The sequence below is a fragment of the Aethalodelphis obliquidens genome, unplaced genomic scaffold (genome assembly GCF_003676395.1).
Source record: "Aethalodelphis obliquidens isolate GAN/ISIS:26980383/991018 unplaced genomic scaffold, ASM367639v1 scaffold13, whole genome shotgun sequence".
Lineage (NCBI taxonomy): Eukaryota > Metazoa > Chordata > Mammalia > Artiodactyla > Delphinidae > Aethalodelphis > Aethalodelphis obliquidens.
This window is the reverse complement of record NW_020837957.1, coordinates 11,753,411-11,776,572: the sequence shown is the minus strand read 5'-3', so window position 1 is coordinate 11,776,572 and position 23,162 is coordinate 11,753,411. Positions and strand designations below refer to the sequence as shown.

The 23,162-nt window shown below is 38.1% G+C and overlaps 1 protein-coding gene across 1 annotated transcript; it reads right to left on the bottom strand.

Moving 5' to 3' along the window:
* Nucleotides 1-5,972: 5,972 nt before the first annotated feature.
* Nucleotides 5,973-23,155, bottom strand: TYW3 (tRNA-yW synthesizing protein 3 homolog). The gene is given in 7 exon segments (XM_027114093.1): nucleotides 5,973-6,374; nucleotides 6,376-6,454; nucleotides 16,455-16,588; nucleotides 18,799-18,870; nucleotides 19,089-19,187; nucleotides 20,279-20,359; nucleotides 22,904-23,155. Coding segments are annotated over 7 exon segments (789 nt in total). The 5' UTR covers nucleotides 23,078-23,155; the 3' UTR covers nucleotides 5,973-6,224.
* Nucleotides 23,156-23,162: the final 7 nt, after the last annotated feature.

The window sequence follows — 23,162 nt, the reverse complement described above, 5'->3', positions numbered from 1 at the left end:
GTGCTCATCACTGTTTTTGCTCTCATTTGAAATCAGGTGGCTCTGAAGGAGGCTTTATTTCTTTGGGGTTAAGTTTAGCCCTCGAGACCTTTGCCTTAGCTTCCAGAACATCAGTGATGAGTGCTCAGGCCTTGCAGGCTCTCAAACAGCCCCCCGTGGTCCCGCCACCTCAAGGGTGCTCCAAGTTCAGGCACATCACAGAACCTGCAGCACTCTGCCCCTTTCCTAGTGAGGGAGGAGGGTTAAACACCCTGGCAGCTATTCCTGTCTTCAGCTCTTGAAGCACCAAGCCCACAATCCAGGACTGGTTTATGGGTATAATAACATGTGTGGTTGCACAGGTCCCCCTGCTTAGAAGAGCCCTGAACTTACCTTAATGCTCTGTTGTTACCATTTTGTAATTCTTTTTTTTTTTTAATTTAATTTAATTTTTGGCTGCGTTGGGTCTTCGTTGCTGTGTGTGGGCTTTCTCTAGTTGTGGTGAGCGGGGGCTACTCTTCATTGCGGTGCACGGGGTTCTCATTGTGGTGGCGGCTTCTTTTGTTGTGGGCTCTTGTGTGAGCTTCAGTAGTTGTGGCACGTGGGCTCAGTAGTTGTGGCATGCGGGCTCTAGAGCACAGGCTCAGTAGTTGTGGCACACGGGCTTAGTTGCTCTGTGGCATGTGGGATCTTCCCGGACCAGGGCTCAAACCTGTGTCCCCAGCATTGGCAGGTGGATTCTTAACCACTGTGCCACCAGGGAAGCCCCATTTTGTAATTCTTTTTCTTTTTTTATTTTTAATTTATTTTTTTGGCTGTGTTGGGTCTTTGTTGCTGCACGCAGGCTTTCTCTAGTTGTGACAAGCGGGGCTACTCTTCGCTGCGGTGCGTGGGCTTCTCACTGCGGTGGCTTCGCTTGTTGCGGAGCACGGGCTCTAGGTGTGCGGGCTTCAATAGTTGTGGCACGCGGGCTCTAGAGCACAGGCTCAGTAGTTGTGGCGCACAGGCTTAGTTGCTCCGCGGCATGTGGGATCTTCCCGGTCCAGGGATCAAACCCATGTTCCCCTGCATTGGCAGGCTGACTCTTAACCACTGCACCACCAGGGAAGTCCCTGTAATTCTTAAACATTATTTTTTTAGCTGAAAACAATGGAGGTTTATTCTTTTCTTTTCTTTTTTAAACTGTGAGATGAGGTTTATTTAAGAAAGCATTAGATGTTTTTGTAAGTCCATTAACTTTTCTTTGGGATTTACATGAAAATTCTGTTTCAATGTGTGTATATGGATAAGGATTTTTTTTTTCCAATGGAAGTATAGTTGATTGACAATATTGTGTTAGTTTCAGATGTTCAGCAAAGTGATTCATTTATACATATATATATATATTTAAGATTCTTTTCCATTATAGGTTAATACAAGAAATTGAATATAGTTCCTTGTGCTATACAGTAAATCCTTATTTATCTTAAACATTTTTAACGAGGGGCCCCACGTTTCCATTTTGCAGTGTCCTCTGAAAATTATATAGCCTGTCCTGCTCTAATCTCTTATTTATTATATAGTACACTAACATCATAGTTTAACTCCCCCGAATTTCTAACCAAGTGTTGCCAACCCTGGTGCCCACAGGAACCAAGCGTTGAAGTGTGAATGATTGCAGCAGGTGAGACAGGGAGCCAGTAGGGGGTGCTGCAGCTGTAGCGAGCAGGAAAACAAGCGTGTCCAAAAGGGGGAGCCAGTCCTCGGCTCTGCTAAGAGCTGTCTCAGTGTAGCCAGATCCTCCAATTTTTCAAGAAAAACTATGTACTTTAAAAAAAGTCATCATATTTTAAAATATTGTTTCAATTAGGAAAAATATCCTCTGTGTGGGCCAAACAAAACACATGTGCTTGGCTGTAACTCAGCCACTAGTTTATGATGTCTGGCCTAAGATTTCAAAAACAAAACCATGTTTTTTAATTTCCCTCTCTGTTTCTCAATAAACTTGACTCAATAAACTTTTCCCTCTCTTTTAGTACACGAAGGTAGGGAAGAAATTTCCTTTCATTATGGATGGATCGATGACAATAAAAACAAACGACAAGGCAACTCTCAATAGGTTATCTTGTATTTTATTACTAAATATCCCTGCCGCAGTTATTAATATTGTTGATCAGGCATGTGGATTGAATATATAAGTAAAATGACATGTTAAGGGACGCTAAGGAGTGAGTGGGATTCAGTGTCTTCTTGGGCTCTTGGCAGCGCCTGGCCGCTCTTCTCTAACCTAAAAGGTCCAGGGTGGTTCTGTTACATCAGGCAAAGGGATTAGGGGGCAGCCCCTCTCTTCCAGAGTCTCATGCAGATACTTTATAGAATTCTTTTTTATTGAAGTATAGTTGATTTACAATGTTGTGTTAATTTCTGCTGTTCAGCAGAGTGACTCAGTTATACACATACATACATCCTTTTTAATATTCTTTTCCAGTATGGTTTATCCCTGCGCTACACCGTAGGACCTTATTGTTTATTTACAGTAGGACCTTGTTGTTTATTGAATCTTTGAAACATAGTTCCCTTGGGGGTCAGTTTGGATGAGTGAAAGAAAGTCAGTGGATTACAAGGCCTTTAGAGAGATTTTTAAACAACAGAATGTGTAGTCATTCCACCACAGGATGCTGTCCTCTACACGCACACGCTTTTCCTACAATTCTTATGTATTTAGGGCTTATGTTCTAAAATTGTTTTCCTTCTTTTTCCATCTACCTGCCTGGCAAGTATTTCCATATTCTACTCATTAAATTAGAAGAAATGTTCCAGATATTCTGAGATTAAGATTTTTTCCTCCCCAAATTCCCTCCTAGCAGTACTGTATATAAGAATGTGCACTGCACGACTTCAAAGAGTGGCATGCACATTGTCATCTGTGGGGAACGTCTCCTTCTCCTGGAGCTGTACAGAGTCCAACACATAGCTATGCATGTGGCCGTTCCTCCTGGCAGCTGCCTGAGACCTAACGATAAGGACAGTGACTTAACTAATTAAAATATTGGAAGCTCCTCCTATATTATAGGAGGAGCTATGACATGAATATAACATGAATACACAAAATCTGTGATATAGATACACTGCAACTATAATCGTTGCTTTTTCCTTTTTCGTTAAAAAATCTTTAATTCCTCTCCAGTGCCTTCAGGATTACGTCTGTTACCAGTGGCTTCTAAAAAGGCTGGGTTGATTTTATCAGAACCATTTGGATGAGTTGTTTAAAAAATAAAGATTCCCAGAGAGAAAGGAAAAAATAAAAAGAGATTCCAAGACTCTAGATTGAAGATTCTGGCTTGAGAGGTCTAGAGTAGGGCCTGGGATTCAGTGTTTTAGAAAGCAGCCTGGCATGCCCAGTCCCATTCCCACCAGGGAATTCTGCTGAACAGCCCTGTTTAGGAAACACTGGTCTACCTCAATGCTGGACCACAAGGCCCTTCACAGTTGTGCTTCAACCAGCTTGACTCATTTCATACCACATGTTGTATTTCAGCTTTAATGGAAGATTCACCATCACTGAATACATCATGTTCTTTGGTGCCTCATATTACACATTCCTCTGTCTACAAGAGTTTTGCTTGGATTTTTCTGTCAAGTGAACTTGTTTCTTGGCCTTTAAAACCTAAATGACATGGTATCCCCTTGAATTGTGATGGTAGTACTCCGTTGCCTAGAATCAATTATTCCTGCCAAGTTCTTATAACAGTATGTATTGTAGAAGTGATCCTCAAATATTGTTGTTTCAATACTTCCCCCAAAAGAATTTTTAAAACTCTGTACTTAATATAAAAATTTATTTGCCTCATAAGTTTAAATCACTACCAATGATATAATTTGTAGCACATTAAAACATCAGCTCTTTATAATAAACATATGCCATCACTTTCTCAAATATAGACAAAATAATCTCAGTACTTTAGGTCAGGTTCTTGTAAAAGAAGACACCATTCTAGTGCAAGTGATTTATTAAGCAGGAGCTCCCAGAAGAAATGGGGAAGGGAGTGGGAAAAACATGATAGGATTAAGGTGACGTCCCAGCCTTAGCCTGATGCTGCTGGGAGCTTAAATGGCAATTGCACATCCAAGTTTATCCCATTTCTGGGCAACAGAACTGTTTTGAAACTCTGTACTTGTCATTATTGGCTGTGAGACAGTGAGTGTGTGTGTGGTGGGGGTGGGTAGAGGGCAGGAAACAGACTCCCAGGCTTCTTCTCCTCTATTTTAGAATGAAGATGCTCCAGCAGCCTAAAGCAAGAACAGCCAAGCATACAAACTGGGAGATGGGGCACAGCACTAAGTAGATTATATTATCTGGGCAATCTGGATGGGTTCCAGAGGTATCCTCAACAATACCCCATGATGTGATAATATTATTAATTTAAAAAGTATATTAGACTTCTGATTCTGGAAGATGGAGTAGATATACTTTTTCCTATTCCTTTCACTAAGTGCAACTAAAACCTCTGGACAGGGAATTCCCTGGCGGTCCAGTGGTTGGGACCTGGCACTTTCACTGCTGGGGCCTGGGTTCAGTCCCTGGTTGGGGAACTAAGATCCTGCAAGCCACGCAGCACAGCCAAAAATAAAAATAAAAACTCTGGACACTATGTATAGAATAAACATAAGAAGACTCTGAGAGGTGACAAGGGAAAGGTAGACCAGCTAGGGATTTGGGGACCTAAAGAACAACATAATTGTGAGTTCCCTGGGTTTTCTTTTTACCTCACATATCCCAGACTGGGTATTGGAAAAGCCAGCAACCCGGAAATGTCAATGGGCTCAAACAAACAAACAAAAAGCCCCAACAAAAGTCTGCTTCTCTAGCCAAAGAACCAGGAAACAGTCAAACAAGAGAACACTTGAAAAGTAACAGCTCTACTGGAGAGGCCCAGCAGTTAGTCAGAGCATAGGAGACAGACCAGGACAGGAGAGGCGGGAGTCATTGTCTCAGAGGTGAAGGCTACTGGGATGGATGAGTTAGCTGGGGTGCAGACAGGAATGCAAGATGAAGGCCAAAGACAGAAACTTGGGAATACCTACAGCGTTATTACCCTTTAGTTTCCAATTAGAGAACGACTTGAGAGCTTTAAAAGAAAAAATACACGTGCTTATCCCTGGAGATTCTCAGGTCTTTTCTGCATTTTTTCAAGGTTCTAAAGATGATTCTAAGGTGCAATAAATGTTGAAAAATATTAAAGTGTTGGAGAGAAAAATAACTGATGATTCACTATAAACAGGGAAATGATTGGGAAGAAAGCATTCAGGATGCTGATGAAAGGGCAGATTCAGGGGTCTAAGAGTGTTAATGGGGCCAAATGTTGCAGGATGGCAAGAAGATGGAGGACTCAAAATGACTAAGGGAAATATTAGTATCTTACTTTAAAGGCCAAAGAGAGAGTTCAGAGCCATGATAGAAAAAAGGAGTAAACCTGGGCATATATCCAGACAAAGCTATAATTCGAAAACATACATGCACCCCTATGTTCATAACAGCACTTATAGTAGCCAAGACATGGAAACAACCTAAATGTCCATTGACAGATGAATGGATAAAGAAGATGTGGTACATATTCACGATGGAACATTACTCAGCCATAAAAAGAATGAAATAATGCCATTTGCAGAAACATGGATGGACCTAGAGAGTATCATACTAAGTGAAGTCAGAAAGACAAATTAACATGTGATATCACTTGTATGTGGAATCGAAAATATGACACAAATGAACTTTTCTATGGAACAGAAATAGACTCACAGACATAGAGAACAGACTTGTGGTTGTCAACAGGGAGAGGAGCAGAGGAGGGAAGGATTGGGAGTTTGGGATTAGCAGAGGCAAACTATTATATATAGAATGGATAAACAAGGTCCTACTGTAGGACCTATACTCTAATATTCCTAATGTTAAGGCTCTCTTGAAAGGGTATTATAGTTCTTCTGTTTTACAGAAGTAGAAACTGAAACTTAAGGATAAGCATTAAAAATCATAATTTTATTTTTGCAATGACTATGTGACTAAAAACAATGGTATTTAAGAGCAAATACTGATATTATACACAGCTATTTTTAAAAGCTAAGGGTTTCCCTAAAATATAGAGAAAAATTAAATCTTGTTTTTCTGAAAGGCTGATACACTCAACTAACTGAAATACTCCTATAAAGAGCAGCTTTATAATATCTATTAGAAACATTATTCTACCAAGACACTTCAGAACCAAATCTCAGTAATCTTCAGGGAAGATAGTAACACTGATTCCTGGATCATCATGATCATCAATTTCAAGTTCTTTATTATTTCCTTCAGTAATATATTTGCCACATGCTTTTTCTGGGTTTCTTTTTTTCTTGTGAGTACATGATGAGTTATTTTTTCTCTTTGATTTTCTCTTTGGGATATGAGGTCATAGAAATAGTTTCTTTTTCCAAAGCATGTTGTAGGCAGTTGTAAAACCTGTAAAGAAATAAAGTATTATTATTATATCTGTGTGTTCTGAAACAAAATGAAATACACCTAGAATTTATAAATTACATAAACCTGATGTCTCATATTAACCTCAAGATATAGAATAAATCACAGAAATAACATGCTTCTTGCTTTTATGATTTTTTACTTAGGAAAAGAAATGTTTCAGTTCTTTAAGTACAGTCCTGAAAACTGGTTTGGAATCACCTCTTGATAACCTCTATCCTACCTTAATTTCTATTCCAGATATAGGAATCAAACAAAGATTAAAAAAAAAGAAAATATATATTCTTTCAAAAGAATCATAAATGTAATAGAGGCTCATTTTAGAGAATTTGCAAAATATGTGAAGTTACAAATACAGATCACCTTTACATAACTACCTAAAAATAATGACTCTCATATTTTTTCTTTCCAGTTTATTAGTGTATTCTGAATTAATACATCTGTACATGTATACATACACCTACCGTCTTTTATACAATTGTGATATTACATATAAAGTTTTACATTGTTTTTTCAGATTTAATATTTATTGAAAACACTTTCCATATCACTAAATGAACTACAAAATAATACTTTTTAATGGTAGTATAACATTATGCCACTTAGATTGGTCTTAATTTACTTTCAAATTTTCCCAATACAAACAACAATGTGATAAACATTTTGGAAATAATGTGATCTGAGTTTCTAGCTATTTAGGATAGATACCTAGAAATGTAACTGCGTGGTTAAAGGTTATAAATATTTAAGGCTCTTGATAAGTACTACCTGTTTTCCAGAATGCGTGTTCAAAAAATATGCTTCTAAGGGCAGAACTTGAGAGACCACTTCACTCATACAGTGAATATTACATCAAAAAACACGCTTTACTTATAGGTGATTACGGTCTCTCATTATTTATATTTTCATTGCTTTGTTTGAAAGTGAAATTGAACATTTTTTATTAGCTATTTTAATTTTTTAATGTAAATTATTCTTTTCCTTTACTCATTTTCCTGCTGGAGTTTTTGTTAGTTTTCAGCATACGTTGGAAAGCAGCAGGATGGCTTGGTATGCTGTGTGTGCTTCACACGAGTGGTCCCCTGGGAAAGCTGAGGTTGGCTAATTCCAACCTCACTGACTCTCGATTTCCTCATTTATAAAACTAGCTATTATCCTGTACCTAGCAGGGCTATCGGAGGAATATATATGTAAGTACCTAGCACAGTGCCTGGCACCGAGTAAGTTCTCAAAAACGACTATTTTTACGGAATATAAACTCCATAAGACCAAGGACTCCATCTATCTTGTCTTCTGTTATATTCTTAGCATGGAGTACAGTACAGCCACACTTGGGTAAAAATATGCCAAATAAGTGAATAAATAACTACTGAACAAAAAAGGTAAATATGGATGTATTATCTTAGGCCCCAAATAAAATGATCTAAAAGTTGAGAACTCCTTTGCCACTGTCGGGATCTCATCATGCTTTAATATCCTATTATAATGGGAGGCTATGACAGGAAATTTCTGACATCTGCAGAAGAGATTGCTATTTGGGCCAATTTTCTTCTTTCTTTAATTCAATGAACAGGCTAAGTTCTGCTTGCAAAAGCTCTAAAACTGCCCTTAAAAACCCAAGATAATCACCTCTTACCAAATACTCCACACAATGCTAATATATACCTAACATGATTACTAATATCCTATCCATATTTCAAGAACTTATATACTCATCACTGTACACCTTGATATCCAGCACCATGCCTGGCAGATAATAAGGGCTAATTGATATTTCTAAAATGAATAAATCAATCTCAAAGAGGGAGGTACAGTAAAAGGGAAAACAGTATTTTAAGAGTTATAGCAAAAGGCTTTGAAAAAATTAACTGATGTTTAATTTTTTAGACCCCATAACATGGTAACAACCTTTTCATTTAATGCATTCCTTATATCCTTACTTAACTGAAACCTGGTTTCCCACAAAGACACCACTGCCCTGCATTCCTCTTAAGTGAAGACTGCTTATTATTTCCATACCCTGCCTCAGAGTCGAGTGATAAGGTCAGAATTCACCTGCCTCACCAACAGTTTGCCAGACTAAACTCCTTCATGTGCCCCTCTGGTTATCTAACAATATTCTGTTCAGTCCTTTACATTCATGGAAACTTCTACACTTGGCTTTATCTTTGTCTCCAGGTCTTGCCATCATTCTGGGTGACTTCAATGACTGGTTTTCTTCTCATCTTCCACAATGCCTATTTAGAATGGTTTTAAAAAATGACCCAGTAGCATAACTCATTTTATCTAAATCAAATCCAAGCATGCTAGAAAAGGGTATGAATCACCCTTATCTGATAACAAGAGGTTATTCATGATGTGCAACTTTATCTTCTATCACTCTCTACCCAACCCTGCTCTTTAAACTTAGGTAACCAAGTCTTTTCTCTGGATTCTACTGCATTCCTAGAAAATTAAAGATAAGACTAAATTCCTCTTTTATGATCACAGAGAATTAACAGCTGTGTAAAATACCTTGTCAATTACATTAAAAAGTAATTAAAGAGGAACAGGTGCCTTACTTTAATCTTCTATCAAACAACCTAAGAATTCAAAGCTATATCCTTGGGGTACCAAAAAAACAACTGGTAAAGTGGAACAAAGACCTTTCCATGTTGAAAGCCAAGAATAAAACTTCAACTACTTTTTTGTTTTCCTTGGTTAAGGGAACTTTTAAAATGTCCTTTGGGAAACTATCTTACTCAGTAAGTCAGAAATTTGTTTTCCAATTACATGTTCTCTTCTCATGATATGACCCTTTATACATCATTCTAAAGCCCAATTCTCAAAGTGTAATTTTCTCAGCTCTCAAAGGCAACAAAAAGAGTTTGGAGTATAAAAAGAAATGTATGCTCAGGTAACTGTTTTTTCCCCCCCTCAAAAGAAAATCAAATTGTCTTCAGTTTTTCTGCTTCCACTGTCAAGACTATCATGACATAGGGCAACCTGTATATACTTCTCTTCATGAGAGAACTTTTCAGAACAGTCCTGGGAAAATGAATTCTTGTTTCTCGGATCTGTTAGAGGACCATGTGCAATGAAAAGCTGGTATTTCGTTGACTTCCGAAATAGGAACATAAAATTAATGAAATCTAGGCACAATTTCATACCCTTTTAAGGCTTCCATTATTAACAAATAACAAAAGAAGGCTATTCTCATATATCATGTATTTGGATTTTTAACTGATTTTAAGCTCTAGAATTTTTTATTAAAAAACATGTATGTGGGCTTCCCTGGTGGCGCAGTGGTTGAGAGTCCACCTGCCGATGCAGGGGACATGGGTTCGTGCCCTGGTCCGGGAAGATCCCACGTGCCGCGGAGCGGCTGGCCCCCTGAGCCATGGCTGCTGAGCCTGCGCGTCCGGAGCCTGTGCTCCGCAACGGGAGAGGCCACAACAGTGAGAGGCCTGCGTACTGCAAAAAAATAAAATAAATAAATAAATAAATAAAAAACATGTATGTGACAGGGCCTGTGCCAGTGCTAGAAACAGATAAGAAATGTGGTCTGTGCCCTCAGGGAGCTCAGGGTTTAATGGGGGCTGCAGAGCCGTAAAGATACACTCAACGTGCCATGAAAGATCATGAAATATTCCTTGGAAAAAAAACCAATGCCTGGGCTGAATTGCAAGAATGAGTGGAAGCTGGCTAGTAAAGGGAGAGGGATTATGAGAGGAAAAATTGAAGGGAGGGGACATCCAAGGAGGAACTATCAGAAAATATGTGTTTTCACTATTTACTTCTCTGATCTTCATTATCTACTTCTCTGATCTTAAGTATATAGGGAGTTATTTATTTACTAGCTTTAGTTCCATTTTAAAAAATAAGACTTGACTCCTTCTCTTCTCCCCCCATTTCTATCTGCTGCCACATTCGGGTTATGTTCTGCAGTATCTCTCCCATTCATTTTGTTACTCAGGGTCCTGTTAATTCTTGCCTGGACTGTGTAGCAAGAGCCTACTCCTGCTTGCCCCATGAGTAAGCCATTTTATATCTTCCAGAATAATCACCCTAAGGCTCTGAAGCCATAAAAGTAGTACTACTGCTAGAGTCTGTCAGCTAAATTGAGCAAATATTTATTGACCGCTATGCTCCTGTCAGACACTCAGAAAATAATAAGTAACTGTCTTTGCCTTTGGTGAACTCAATATAATGTGTTAACTTTTAAGTTCCTTTATTGTTTAGGATGAACTCAATAAACATTTATTGGGTTTCTACTGTGAGCCAGACACTCTATAAGGTTTTAGGATGAGAGATATTTGAAGTGTGTGTATGTATGGGTATGTGTTTGGTTGGTGGGAGGGGAAAGTCAGTCCTATACAAATGTGACCAAGTTGTACTGGGGAAAAAAGACATATGTGCAATTAAACAACTGTAATTTAATATGGTTCACATTTCTGTTTTCACTGAGGCATAAACTGTAATAATGCTGGTAAATGATAATGAGAATTTGAACCAAGGAAATGGGTAAATGAGGTTGAGATTAAGATAAGAAAGATATTAAGGAAAGGCTGATGGGATATTTTGGTTAGATATATTCAATAGGTTATTAGACATATGGGCCCAGGACTCAGGAGAGATTTGGAAGATCTACCAGTATCTGGGGAAGTGGCTAAAGCAATGGGCCAGGAAAGGAATCCTGGAGAACGACAGCATTTAACCAACATATAGAATAACAAGAGAAATCCAGAAGGAAGCTAAGAAAAAGCACCACAAACAGGAAGGAAAGCAGCAAAGTGATGTAACAGAAATTCTTACCGACAGGTATATGAAATAATGCTCAATGTCACTAATCATCAGGGAAATGCAAATCAAAACCACAATGAGATATCTCTTCACACCTGTCAGAACGGCAATTATCAGAAAAACAAAAGACAACAAGTGTTGGCAAGGATGTTGAGAAAAGGAAACCCTTGTATACTGTTGGTGGGAATGTAAAATGGTGCAGTTCCTGTGGAAAAGAGTATGGAGGTTCTTCAAAAAATTAAATATAAAATTACCACATCATCTAGCAATTCCACTTCTGGGTAAATATCAAAAATAACTGAAAGCAGACACTCAAACAGATATTTGTATACCCATGTTCACAGCATCATTATTCACAATAGCTAAAAGGTAGAAAAAACTCAAACATCCATTGATGAATAAATGGATAAACAATATATGTTAAATACAATGGAATATTATTCAGCCTTAAAAAGAAGTAAACTTCTGCAAAGGAGGCAAGACTATACAATGGAGAAAAGACAGTCTCTTCAATAAATGATGCTGCGAAAACTAGACAGCTACGTGTAAAAGAATGAAATTAGATCACTCCCTAACACTATACACAAAAATAAACTCAAAATGGATGAAAGACCTAAATGTAAGACCAGACACTATAAAACCCTTAGAGGAAAACGCAATCAGAACACTGACATAAATCGCAGCAATATCTTTTTCGATCTGTCTCCTAGAGTAATGGAAATAAAAACAAAAGTAAACAAATGGGACCTGACTAAACTCCAAAGCTTTTGCACAGCAAAGGAAACCATAAACAAGACGAAAAGACAATCCTCCAAATGGGAGAAAATATTTGCAAACAATGCGACCAACAAGGGATTAATCTCCAAAATTAACAAACAGCTCATGTGGCTCAATATCAGTAAAACAACCCAACCAAAAACTGGGCAGAAGACCTAAACAGACATTTCTCTAAAGAAGATATACAGATAGCCAAGAGGCACATGAAAAGATGCTCAACATCACTAATTACTAGAGAAATGCAAATCAAAACTACAATGAGGTATCACCTCACACCAGTGAGAATGGCCATGATCAAAAAGTCTACAGACAATAAATGCTGGAGAGGGTGTGGAGAAAGGGAACCCTCCTACACTATTCATGGTAATGTAAAGTGGTGCAGCCACTGTGGACAACAGTAAGGAGGTTCCTTAAAAAACTAAAAATAGAGCTACCATATGATCTAGCAATCCCATTCCTGGGCATCTATCTGGAGAAAACCATGGTTGGAAAGGATATATGCACCCCAATGTTCATTGCAGCACTGTTTACAATAGCCAACACATGGAAGCAACCTAAATGGTCCATCGCAAATGAATGGATAAAGAAGATGTGGTACATGTATACAATGAAATATTACTCAGCTATTAAAAAGAATGAAATAATGCCATTTGTAGCAACATGGATGGACCTGGAGATTATTATACTAAGTGAAGTAAGTCAGACAGAGAAAGACAAATAACATATGATATCACTTATGTGTGGAATCTAAAAAAATGATACAAGTGAACTTATTTACAAAACAGAAACAGATTCACAGACTTAGAAAACAAACTTATGGTTACCAAAGGGGAAAGGTGGGGGGAGGGATAAATTGGGAGTCTGGGATTGACATATACACACTACTATATTTAAAACAGATAACCAACAAGGACCTACTGTATAGCACAGGGAACTCTGCTCAATATTTTATAATAACCTAAATGGGAAAAGAATTTGAAAAAGAATAGATATATGTATATGCATAACTTAAACACTTTGCTATACACCTAAAACTAACACAACATTGTAAATCAACTATAGTCCAATATAAAATAAAAATTTAAAAAAACAGCAAACCCGCAAAAAAAAAAAAAATAAGGTAAACTTCTGATCACACTACAACATGGATAAACCTTGACAGCATTATGCTAAGTGAAATAAGCCAAACACAGAAGGATAAATATTGTATGATTCCACTTGTATGAGGTACCTGGAATAGTCAAAATCATAAGAGACAGAAAACAGAAGAGTGGTTACCAGGGGCTGGGAGTTTGGGGAGTGGAGAATTATTGTTTAATGGGCATGGAGTTTCAATTTGGGATAATGAAAAGGGTCTGGAGATAAATAGCAGTGATAGTGGTGGTTGCATAGCAATGTGAGTGTATCTAATGCCAATGAACTGTATAATGGTTAAAATTATAAATTTTAGTTATGTATATTTTACCACAAAAAAACCAACCATTGGAAATATTCATTTACTTTTTCAGTCTAATTTGCTTTATTTTTATCAATATTATATGCCAATATATTTGGCCCTTTTACTCTATATTTAAAAAAAATTTTTTTTTAAGATGCCATGTTTTTTTAAATTGGAGTATAGTTGACTTACAATGTAGTGTTAGTTTCAGGTGTACAGCGAAGTGAATGAGTTATACATACACATATATCCACTTTTTTTAGAGTCTTCTCTCATATAGGTCATTACGTAGTATTAAGTAGGGTTCCCTGTGCTATACAGTAGGTCCTTATTAGTTACCTATTTTATATATAGTAGTGTGTATATGTCAATCCTTACCTCCCAATTTATCCCTCCCACCACCCCCTTCTGCCCTGGTAACCTTAAGATTGTTTTCTACATCTATAACTCTATTTCTGTTTATTCTACATTTTATTTAACATTTATTGTCTTATTACAGTTGGTGAGAAGAAGAACATGGCTAATTCCATCCAACCCAAGTCAGTCCTGATCTCTTATTAACAGCTACAAAGATAGCCCTCCACTGGTAATGGGTAAATAGATCTCCAAACTTCATATTTTTTTACCTGGAAATCATTATGTATGAAATTTTCTTACTCTTCCCACTAAGAAGTGGGCTTAGGAATTGTTTTTTTTTTACAAAAGAGGCTTTTTTTTCTATTAAAATTATTTTACCTTTTGATTTTCATATCTCAAGAATATTTCTTATTGCTGGAATGTTACACATTAGGATTTTAACTTTTAAAAATTCTCTTATTATAGTTGTTTGAATTATGAAACTTTGGTCCTGTGAGAAACCAATTTTAGTACTCAACGTCTGATTGCAGAACTCATCACCTCCAGTGTTTATTTTTTCTCTTTTCCACAGCAGAAGAGTAACTCTTTCTCTGCATTTGGTTGAATATACAGCTGTTCCCAAAGCAGCTCCCTAATTTGTTCACCCTTTCTGAATTCACATGTAATCTTCTAATCAGTATCTTAAGAAACTTTTTACCCTTCTTTAATTTTTCACTGATTTTATATGATGAGCATGACTCTCTTGATAGCAGCATGCACACCATAATCTCGAAACATATTTTTGAGTCAATGGATTTAAAGCATAATTTGATTTTATAGTTGGTGAACGTGACTCAATTAACTTCACCAGGTGTATAGTTAGTTGATCTTGGGCTATATTTATAATCTTATTGAAATTCAAGTAAGGAAACAGAGAAACTGATTTGCTACCTCGTACATTTTCGCAAACAGTCTCACTAGAATACTATCTAACAACCGTAGTCAACTTTTGGAATGCTACCAGTAAGTACCTACATACAGTTCAAACTCTGTAGTCTGGTGGAGTGGCTGGGTACCTTCAGTTGCTTACTTGAAATCATCACTATATTTAGAATGTTTGCTCAAAGAACCTTGTGGCCAGGTAACCTCTCAGCTTTTTTCAGCCAGGCTTCCGCTAAAAAATTCAGTCCTAATGCCTGAGGACATCCATTGTATGTCATGAATTACTTCTCTCCAATGTATCTAGACTAGTACAAGTTATATACCATTGTTGGGAGAACTGAGAAATAGCCACTCGAATAATTTTGTTAATTCTGTGGTTCAAATAAGGAGCCCTGGTTAAGAAAGCCTGGATGGGGCTACTGATGTGATTATAGGTTTATTCTCTGTATGAGTTGGTGAACAAGGAGAAAGGCTATCCTATCCTAAGAATCCATGACATAACACGGACAGGGCCTGTCATTATACATATGCCATCTAGTGTATACTAAAATTGTTCTTTATGATAAGTAGGTACAAGAAAAATGAAGCCAAGAGAGTTGAGTAAGTTGTGGGGGAAGCAGAATTCGAACTCAGTTCTGCCTCTGGAGCCCATTTCTACCCCTTTCCACCTTGCCACACTGGTGCCATTGGCACTTCTGGCCTTAGCTGCTTCATAAAAAGTTCTAGGTATTAAAGAATTTTAAGAAGGCAAATTAAGCAATAGTATTCCTTTTCGTTTCAGACAGGATTCTGATGGTGATACGGAGAATGGCTTAGCAGAGAGACATACTGGAAGCATTCTACTATGAGACCAGCTAATAAGGTTACTGCAATGGTTCTGAATAAAGAACACGGCAAGAAGGGTGGGGAGAGAAGAATGACTCAGGAGTTATTTAGGTAGTGATTGGCTAGTTGTGAGGTGACCAAAGGGGTGGGGGAAAAAGCAAAAAGAAAATAATAAATGACAACAAGATGACCATCAGTCCTTAAATAACTCAGAAATTTACATCTTACTGATGGTAGGTCAGTGGCATTTATCTTCATATATAAAAGGCAGCATAATAGTCACTTCTTTACATCAAAGATTCTATTCTTAGGAAAAAGTTGAAAAAGAAAGTCATGTAAAATTAATCTACCAGGAGGTGAAGTTTAAGAACAAGAGAAATATAAAGATGTGACTTGATAGCCATAATCCTTCTGACTGGTACAGTTATGCCAATTCAAATCTAATGCATGACAGGAGCGGGGTTCTGAGCTAGCCAGAGGTATAAAATATTTATCAGACTAAAATTAACCAGGCTGTTCTCCTCAAAAGGAGATTCTAGGTAGTCTTCAGTAGGTCACACCTAGGAGGTAGAGTGTACCTCCTCCCTGGCTGCCTTCAACTGGATCAGTTATGGTCCCTGGAGCTGCTGGGCTCTCCTACCTGAGTGACTGTTTCTCCTTTATGCCTGTTGCTGGCAGTCACGTGTCCCACTATCCTCCATGGAGCTTCCTCCCCTTTATGCTCCATTTAGTACCCATTGCAGTCTGGCCTACTCTAATCAGTTACTTGCATCATCTTAATTATTCATGATAAGGCTACAAATATAAAAGCAGTTGGGAGTATAAACTGAAGATGGTGTATATTAATAGTTTCAAAGAAGACCTAGGCATGTAAGACTATACCTTTCAATTCTCTTCTTGTTTTCCTCCATTTTTTGATTTGCTATCTTTATCAGGAAGTTGATATATTCCTCCGTCACCATCAGTTTTCCTTTATGGGTTAATGGAACTTCTAAGCCATGTGTGCTCCGGACAGCCTGCAAGGAGCAATTTAGATATGATGACTTATGTACTAGAGACACTGAAGATGACTAAAGAAAAGTCCAGTCAGGGCTGTGTTTATATATAGTTTAGCTCCATTACAACATTTAAGTTTGTGCTTTGATATAATTTAGTCAAATACAGTTGAATCAAAGGAGAGTCAAATAGATTTTCCCATCGTATAAAATCATTTGTAAAGCAAGTCATTCTATACATTGTCTTTCAGAGAAGCACATATTATCAAAGAATCCAATGAACTTAACAGTATCACTGTCACTAAAGCTAAGGGAGCTTTAATACACTATTTAAAGAAAATAAATAGATGAAACCTCAACAGAAGCTTCAAGGGAAAATCAAAATGGACTGGATGCTAAAGGGCCTCTTAGCACTGCTTGAGCAGGGTTGTTACAAGATAAACCATGCCTTTTCTATCTCACAAAGTGGCTGCTTTCTCAATGCTTTAGGGCTGCCGATGAAACAGTCAACATATTCCAAGTAAATCCAAACACTGGATATAGGTTAAGAAACAACAAAAACTATTATGAGGCATAAAAATTCATTCAACAAGCCTTTACTAAGCATCTGCAGTGTTCTAAGCCCCATGTAAGGTATGAAGGTACAGGATGAATATAACATGGTCCCTGCCCTTAAAAGAGCTAACACTTCTGAACAGGAAACAAACAAGTGAACAGAGAATCACAATACATCATGGTGCTATGACAGAAGAAACACATACGTGTACATGTGCATGCATGCACGTACATGTGCACACAAAATGCTAAGGAAATGTAGAAGAGGAGCAACTAACTGAGACAGGTCGTGGTTTTATGGGAAATGTGGCATCTGAATTGGAATTTTAAAGGGTAAGTGTAATTTCACCAGATGTAAAAATGGGAGAAGGGGAGCATTCCAGCCAGAGGATTAACTTTTCTATAGTCATGGGAACATGAAAAGCATAATACATTTGGGAAATAACCAATAGTATTCTGTCTGGCTGGGGTGGAAGTATGCTGGCAGAACATGAGCATAAATAAGGCCTGAGAAAACACCAGGAGACCTTGACTTCTTTAAAAGGGGGATTCTGACAGTATTGGCTAGAGGGACTGAAGGAGAAGATGGGTAGGAGGAAGACCAGTCAGGAGACCACTATAAAGATAGAGGTGAGGGACGATGACGGCTCAAGCAGGCACAGTGGCAGAGGGCTTGGAGAGGTGGAGTCAGGAGTGAGAAATCAGAGGTAGATGGGACAGGACTTGTCGCTAATTGAATACGGAAGATAAAGGAGAGAAGGTGAAAGAGTGGCTCTGTTCTTGCCTGGGCCACCACATGCAGTGGGGACTGAGATGGGGATGCAAATCAGTACTACGAGCTTTCATTTTCTATTTAGTCATGCTTTACAGATGTCTTCTTCTTAAGCCACCTCATTTTGGAAAACAGGCTACCTGTTAAAAATAGAAAAAAGTCAAGTCTAGGGAGCTAGAATGGAAGCCGATCTGAAGTAGTTCAAAAGCAAACAATGTACACCATGCCAAACAGTAAACACAAACAGTAGCTACCACGTGTGATCAGAGAGAATAGGGCAAAATCACTAGGGGTTGGCTTGGCCAGGAAAGGACTCAGAGAGGCTGTGGGACTTAGAAGGAGCCTTAAAGATCTTCTAGTCCAGGGGTCGGCAAACCTTTTCTGTGAAAGGATAGATAATAAATATTTTCAACTTTGCAGGCCATATAATATCTGTCACAACTACTCAATTTTGCCATCGTAGCACAGAAGCAACCTTAGACAGTAATTAATCAAATGGGTGTACTAGAACTGCCCGCCTGAGGGCTGAATGTGGCCCTAGGGCAGTAGTTCGATAGATCCCTGATATAGCTGAGACAATTCAGTCCCTGATGGATCCAGGCAGAAGACTTTAGACCCCCTGTCTGTGATTCTTTCCACTACATCATGGTGCTGATTAAACTGGGCCTTGACTATTTAGGATGAGGAGGACGGAGAGAATCAAGTTAAAAGTAAGTGGAGGGGAATACTGTAAAATAAGACCTCAAATGTAAATCTAACAACTCTGGACTTCGCCCTGTACAGAAAAGTCAGTCACTGAAGGTTTCTGGGCAAGGGAATGACAAGAAGGTTTGAGTAAAAGGTTATTCAATAATCTGGATTACTTCATGATCAAAAAATTGCTTTTTGCCAAAAGGTGTCGTACCAACATAGTCTTTCCTCTCTTTCCCACTGTTATGCCGGAGTTCCTGAAACCAGAATCTATTGCCACTGAATGCTGTAAGAAAATAAATTTGTTAAATTTGGAACATCTGGCTAATCAAATAAACACTTTAGCCCTATAAACTGCAGAAACATTTATAACCCCAAATCTATAATTAAATAAAACACTAGTTGATTAAACTAGCATTGCATTAATTTTGGTAGAAAATTTAAACGTTTAAAATTAAATCTACTCACATACCTATAAATTCAAGTATAATCACAAAATTTTACCAGAATCTGTGCATCCTGCAACTGTCGACACTGCACATGAAGAACAAGTGGTTCAAATTTCAAAATGGCATCGCCATTCGCTTTCTTTAGGGCTACAATCTAAATAAACGGAAAATGTTAGGATCAGACACAAGTACATGATCCTGTTCTTTGGTGACCCTTTATCCTATGTAACTTCAATTTTCCCAAGGAACTTTCAGACTCATTCTGCATCCTTCCACAGTAACTTTTCACTCTGTTTTCTTGGTCCTCTTTCTCCAAAACTTATTGATCTGCTTATTCTTTCAAGAGACCTGATTTCTAATTCTCCCATAAACCTTCTGTGTCATTCTTTCCAACCATACCTCAAAAAAGTCAACTACTACTCTATTTAATTCCATAGCAGATTTTTCATTAAGGAATATGGTACATAAAGACTAGAAGATCTAGAAGGTAGGAGAAGGTCTGTCTAAATGTTTTGCTGTTAGATTGAGGTTTGAGACACATATACTATTATGTCTCAGCTAGAAGCTATATAAGGCAGTTGTTACTTCTGTCTGCCCAGTCTCCCTGCACCATCCTCCTTCCTTCACATCATTTGATTCTGGTGGCACTGTCAAGCGTGACCCTGTCACTCATCACTCCCACTATCATAATATCAGAGACGCCAACTGCCTACGTGTGATCAAGGACAGCATTCCATTCTACTGGCAAAAATAGCTGATCTCAGTGGGGAGAACACCTAACCAGGAAGGATGACTCAGTGTCCTTTGGAAATGATACATGGATCTTAAAAAGTAAATCTTTTTCTGCTGGGGTTGCTGGCAGCTATCTTTCCTGCCACAGTGATTATCTGCCACAGAAGAGAAGGGCAAACATACAGAGAGAACCAGTACCCAAAGGAGATGGAGACTGAGTGAGCTTTGAAGACAACATTTAAGCACCTGAGCCAGTAATGTAAAATGCCTGACTAATGCAAACTTATATGAACTCATCTAAACATTTTAATTTAGGAAACTAAATAATGCAGGGCAGATAATAACCTCCCACAACTAAAAAAAAAGCCATTGTAATGAATTCTCTTTAGGCTTTATAATCTACAGTCATTATGATTCTATACATAAACCACCTTGAATTTTCTATTCTTTTCATATGTATTTAAAGTGACTGTGAATTAAAGTTTATTTCTAAATTTATATATAAAAACTTACCACATCATCTTTCACACAGGGTTTGTGTGTAACCAGTAGCCAGCAACAGTTTTGTTTCTGAACCTCAGAACCATTTATACCCTAAAGTGAAAAAATAACATAATTTAATTTATCATATAATATTTACAAAATAATAAGTACAATGTATAGCATATTTTAGGCTTTCTTAAATTAATAATCCCACGTGATTTTAAGTATTACTGAGAACAATTCAACAGGCTTTTGGGTAAAGTTAACGTAAATGTTAACATAAATGAAACCAAATTATTTGAGATAGAAAGTAATTTGTTTATTAAGGGAAAAGAACTTAATAAATATTTTCTGAAATACGGTCATGATTTTGTCAGGAGCAAAGGGATTATCACAAGGGGCTGTACACGAATAGCCCCTAAATTGTACTCTAGCTGTTTTATATGATTAGCACAATATTAAAAAAAATTTTTTTGAATTCCTTTTGTAAGAAAGCACTGTTCCAGTCCCACACAGGACCTACCACTTTTTACTGACACCTGATCTGTTCATACCTTCCTATGTCCCTAGTCGCTATAGGCATAAATTTGTGACCTCTGGATTAGACCTTATGTGTAGTCCCAAAGGGCAGAGCTAGGATTGAAAGATCAAAATTAAGAGAGGGCAAATATTTTAATGTAACTTTTTGCTTATTAACTGGAAAAATGTTTATTTGCTAAGTTCTATGAGGTACTTTAGATATAAACAGATCCTACCCTCAAGGACACTGGAAAGAGGATGCAGGAAACACATGCACTTTTAAATCACTATACTTCTACAAGGTAACTTCTTTTTTTTTTCCTTAAAGTTATGCATTTTCTCTTTCTTTTTTTTACAACGTAACTTTTATACAGTGGGTACACAGGGGACTTTGCTGTCTGGCTTTGGAAAGGAGAAGAGCTGTGCTTGTCCTAAATAACTGATTTGTTTTCACTGAATGACCTCAGTGACTTATGTTTCTGATCTTATGCTGGCTGCTCTAAATCTTACAGCCAAATGTGTGGCCCACCTCTAGCAAATTTACAGAGTCTAGTGGTATATTTTGAGAACTAATGCCATCTCTGCTTTATCTTATCTATACTCCCTTTATGCAGATTTTCTCACTTTTTATTTTTCTTTTTGTATTGCCTGTTTGTAAGTTGATCCAAATTCTTCCAGAAATAAGGCAAAGTGAAAATAAACACAAGGTATAAGATAATACATAAAATGAAAAGAGGTTCAGAAAAAGTCCTAAGGCAGTTCAGAAGAAATAGTCATGGCTTCCAAGTGGATGTGTGTGTTTGTATTCAGGTAGAAAAGGGGAGTCTGGGGAGGTACGTCTCAGATATGCAGAAATGGGGGAAGACATTTTAGGAAAAATAAACATGAGCAAAGGCAAAGGCAGATAAATATAAGAGGGAAAAGAGAATAGTTGTTTCAGTAAACAGATTAAGATGAAGAGAAACAGTGGAAAGTAGAGCTGAAAGGTATACTAGAGTATTTCAGCATAGATGAGTGACATGCACAGAGTTGTGCTTCAGAAAGGGGAATCTGTTAACAGTGTGTAACATGGTTTGGGGTAGAAAGACTGGTAGAGTTCAGTGAACAGGTAGAGTTCAGTGACCTGTTAGGAAACCACTGCAGAAATCCAGGTAAGACAGGGCAGGAGAAATGGAGGAAGAGAGAGAGATCAAGACAAGCAAGAGTGCCAGTGCTCAGGGGGCAATGGAAGCAATATAAGAATGAGCAGGCCCTGCTAACCTGGGAGACCAGCAAATGGTCTGTCAGTGAGGAGCTAAAGAATGAATTTATGAGTGTGCTGTCTTCCATGCTCTGAATTCAGTCCTAATGTTAAAATGAACACACAGCTAACTTTTACAGTGCACTTAATATGCCAGGCACGGTGCTAAAGGTTTCAAATAAATTATCCCATTTCCTCTACATAGAATCCCTATGAAGTGGATACTCTTTATTATCCTTAGTTCATGGGACAAGAAGGGGCTAAGTTTAGATAACTTCCCTAAAGTCACATAGCCAATAATACCCAAAACTGATTTAGAATCTAAGCAGTATCACTCCAAAACCTGAGGGACTGACCACTATTACAGACTACATACTAATGTACTTTCTCAGGTAATGTAAAAATTACCAGAGTTGTAATAACGGAGTGAGCCACTAGGAGGCAGTGAACTTCTTAACCATAGCGATCTTCAAGCAAGTGGTTAACAACGATTTGGTAGAGCGGTTAACGAGAAGACAGCCGCCTCGCCAGGCTGGAAAGTCCTTAAAATTCCTTAGTATTAAAAAAATAAAATTCTCTAACCCTTGCAACTCAAGATCATTCCCAGGCCAGTAGTTTCAGCATCACTTGGGGGCTTGTTAGAAATACAGATCAGACCCTACTCTAGACCTACAGAATCAGAATCTGTATTTTAAAATATCTCCAAGTGATTGACATACACATTAAAATTTTAGAAGCATTGGTTTAAGTCACCCTCTCAGTTTCCTTGATAAAGAAACCGAGACCACCGGTCAGAAGAACAAACACAGACAGGGTGTTACATTGGGTGAGCACAAGGCTCCTGGTGTTGCACACTACAGGGCAGGCGCTGGAAGGACACAAAGGGTCCTGCTCACCCGGTCTAGGAGGATGATGCGGCCAGCGCAGGAACTGGTGGTGAAAAACTGTTCTTGCCCATTTAGGAGCTGCACAAGCTCTACCACATCCTCGTCCACACTGCCTTTCCGGCTGAGGTCCGCTTTGCTCAGACACTGCGCTTTCCATCTTCTGAACTCTGCGCTACGATCCATGCGACAAGGGAGTCAGGGTCCGTACTTTCACATTAACCCCGCCTTTCCCTGGGGGCAGCCATATTGAAGCCAGTGGTGGCCGGAA